Raw genomic sequence first — 2,381 nt, forward strand, 5'->3', positions numbered from 1 at the left:
ACCTAATTATAGGTGGTTTCAAAGTTGGGGCCAGGTAGGGTACCTCTTTAATTTTGTTCAGAACTTGAATTGGGGCCAGGTAGGGTACCTGTTTAATTTTGTTCAGAACTTCAATATCCCCTTGTCTATAAATACCTAGTTAACTAAATTCACTTTGCAATATTCTCAAAAGAAAGAACTAGTAACCTTGAGAAAAACATGGATCAGAAAATCACACAAAATGGTTGCATTTTCTCCAAAAGCAGTGGTGCAGTTGTTCCAGAACCAGAAAGGAATGTTGTTCAGTTAAACACACTTTCCTCTCGCCAAATGGACTCTCTTACTGCTCTTTGTGACACTTTTTTACCTTCAATTCATCCTAATTCCTATGGTCATCATCATCAAGAAGCCAATATTGATGATTCTTTCATTAAGTTCCTTCAAACTTCAGCATCCATGAATGGAACTCCTCAACATGTAAGTTTTTTTCTTTATATACTTCTCATTAGTTTTCCTTTTTCTCTTAAGGGTGGAACAGAATTTGAACTTTATAATTCTAAATTCTAGGGCAGCGATGTTAGGTGTAAGTAATTGGGTTTTTGACTTTAAATTGTATACATATTTAACGGCCAAATTATACGAGACCTCCTAGCTCTACCTCTGAACTTTCCTGTTATTGTTCATGTGGTAAATGCTTTTATTATGTGGAATAAATTACAAATAGGAGACAATAAGAATCGAACTTCTGTTATTTTTGCTCGTATCAAGTTTTTTTTATATTTTTTATTTTTCAGATAGCATGGATGGTAAGCAACAGATTGCAACATCCTAAGCTGAACTTGTGCGTATTAGCACTATGGCTATTATCAACAAGGATTGGAACTTTCATAATTTGTGGTAAGGCAAGCTTGTCGAGCCAGTTTCCATATTTGCAGAGCTTTTCTAAGGTTTCACCAAAGAAAAGAGAAGAAATTGTAAAATCATGGGAAACAAGCTGGTTCAAACTCCTAAGGATTTTCTTTTCTGGCTTGAAAATTCTGGTTCTCCTGGTATTCTTCACTCAGGTATTTAATTTACGCACAATCTACAATTTTAATTTTTGTCATTAAAGTCTAGGTACTTTTATTAATTATACAGCTACCCTCTTCTGCTTTTTCGGCATCTGTTTTTTGCTGTAGTGGAATCAATAGGTAATTTAATTTCTCATAGCTGTAATATTTACCAATCATATGGTGGGTGGGTTGAAATTGCATTTACTCATTCACCTGCTCTCTAACAGAAAAATACTACATATGGCATCCATGCAAACCTTAGTTTGTTTGAATCAAAATCATCCATCTTAAAATGGAACAAGTGTCTTCCATTTAGGTAAGAATTTTGAACAATGGGAGAGTTCGTTATCGTATGTTTGAATATATCATAATCATCCATCTCTACCCATTATTTTTTATGGGGCATAATTATATTTAAAAATTTATTAAAAATATCCTTCTCTATATGTGTTTAGCTGAGTGCTAAGTTTCAAAATTAAAGGAAGTCTTTTGAAACTTATGATCCAAAAAAATCATTATATCCGTGTGGTTATAAATTATCTCATTAGGAAGAAAATGAGAAACACTACAAAAAAATGGGTAATTTGCGGAGGTTGAAAGTTGCAATTCGTGGAGGTTTTAGCCTACGCTAGTTGCTACAGGAGGCTAGCTAAAACCCCCACAAATTGCAATTTTCAACCTCCGCAAATTACCCCCTTTTTTTGTAGTGAAAGTTAAAGATATATCGTTACAAAATTTAGAAAGGTGTCTTTTTTATACTGACTAAAAAGAACAGAGTGTCACATAAATTAAGATGAAAGAAATAATAAATGGAGTAGTAGATATGAATCTAATATTAAAAGTTCAAATTAAAAATCTAAAAAATTGAAATCATAAAAATTAAATTTCGCACCTAAAATTGAGGATATAGGATAAGTTTATACTCCCTCCGTCCAAATTTATGAGACGCTCTTTCTGTTTTTGTCAATTTAAAAAAGAATGACACATTTGTATATTTAGTAACAATTCAACTTTAAATTTATCTTTAATGAAATGATTCCTAACAACATAATCACTATACTTTAGTCCATAAATTCTAAAGTTTCTTTTATTTCTTAAATTTCGTACACGGTCAGATATTTTCACATAAAATGGAAAATGGGAATCCCTGAGCTTGTAGGAAATACTTGGAATGAGCTAAGCTAGTGTCACAAGTTTTAGATGTTGCTGTCAGCTCCCGAAAAGTGCGACATGCAAAAAGAGACTTTAATAAATATTTCAAAAGTCACATTACTTTTTTTTCTTTCAAAAATAGCAGCTTTAGATATATTACTAACCATACGTATTGTTATAGAATTTCCACAAATCAAG

At 32.1% G+C, this 2,381-nt stretch overlaps 1 protein-coding gene across 1 annotated transcript; it reads left to right on the forward strand.

Annotated features, from left to right (window-relative positions):
• The first annotated feature begins 146 nt into the window (after positions 1 to 146).
• LOC132042264 (long-chain-alcohol oxidase FAO4A-like) lies at positions 147 to 1,525 on the forward strand. Its single transcript, XM_059432860.1, has 2 exons — positions 147 to 456; positions 774 to 1,525. Exons 1-2 carry the CDS (start codon positions 199 to 201, stop codon positions 1,086 to 1,088), a joined length of 573 nt encoding a protein of 190 aa, XP_059288843.1. The 5' UTR covers positions 147 to 198; the 3' UTR covers positions 1,089 to 1,525.
• The last annotated feature ends 856 nt before the right edge of the window (positions 1,526 to 2,381 follow it).

The sequence above is a fragment of the Lycium ferocissimum genome, unplaced genomic scaffold (genome assembly GCF_029784015.1).
Source record: "Lycium ferocissimum isolate CSIRO_LF1 unplaced genomic scaffold, AGI_CSIRO_Lferr_CH_V1 ctg14365, whole genome shotgun sequence".
NCBI lineage: Eukaryota > Viridiplantae > Streptophyta > Magnoliopsida > Solanales > Solanaceae > Lycium > Lycium ferocissimum.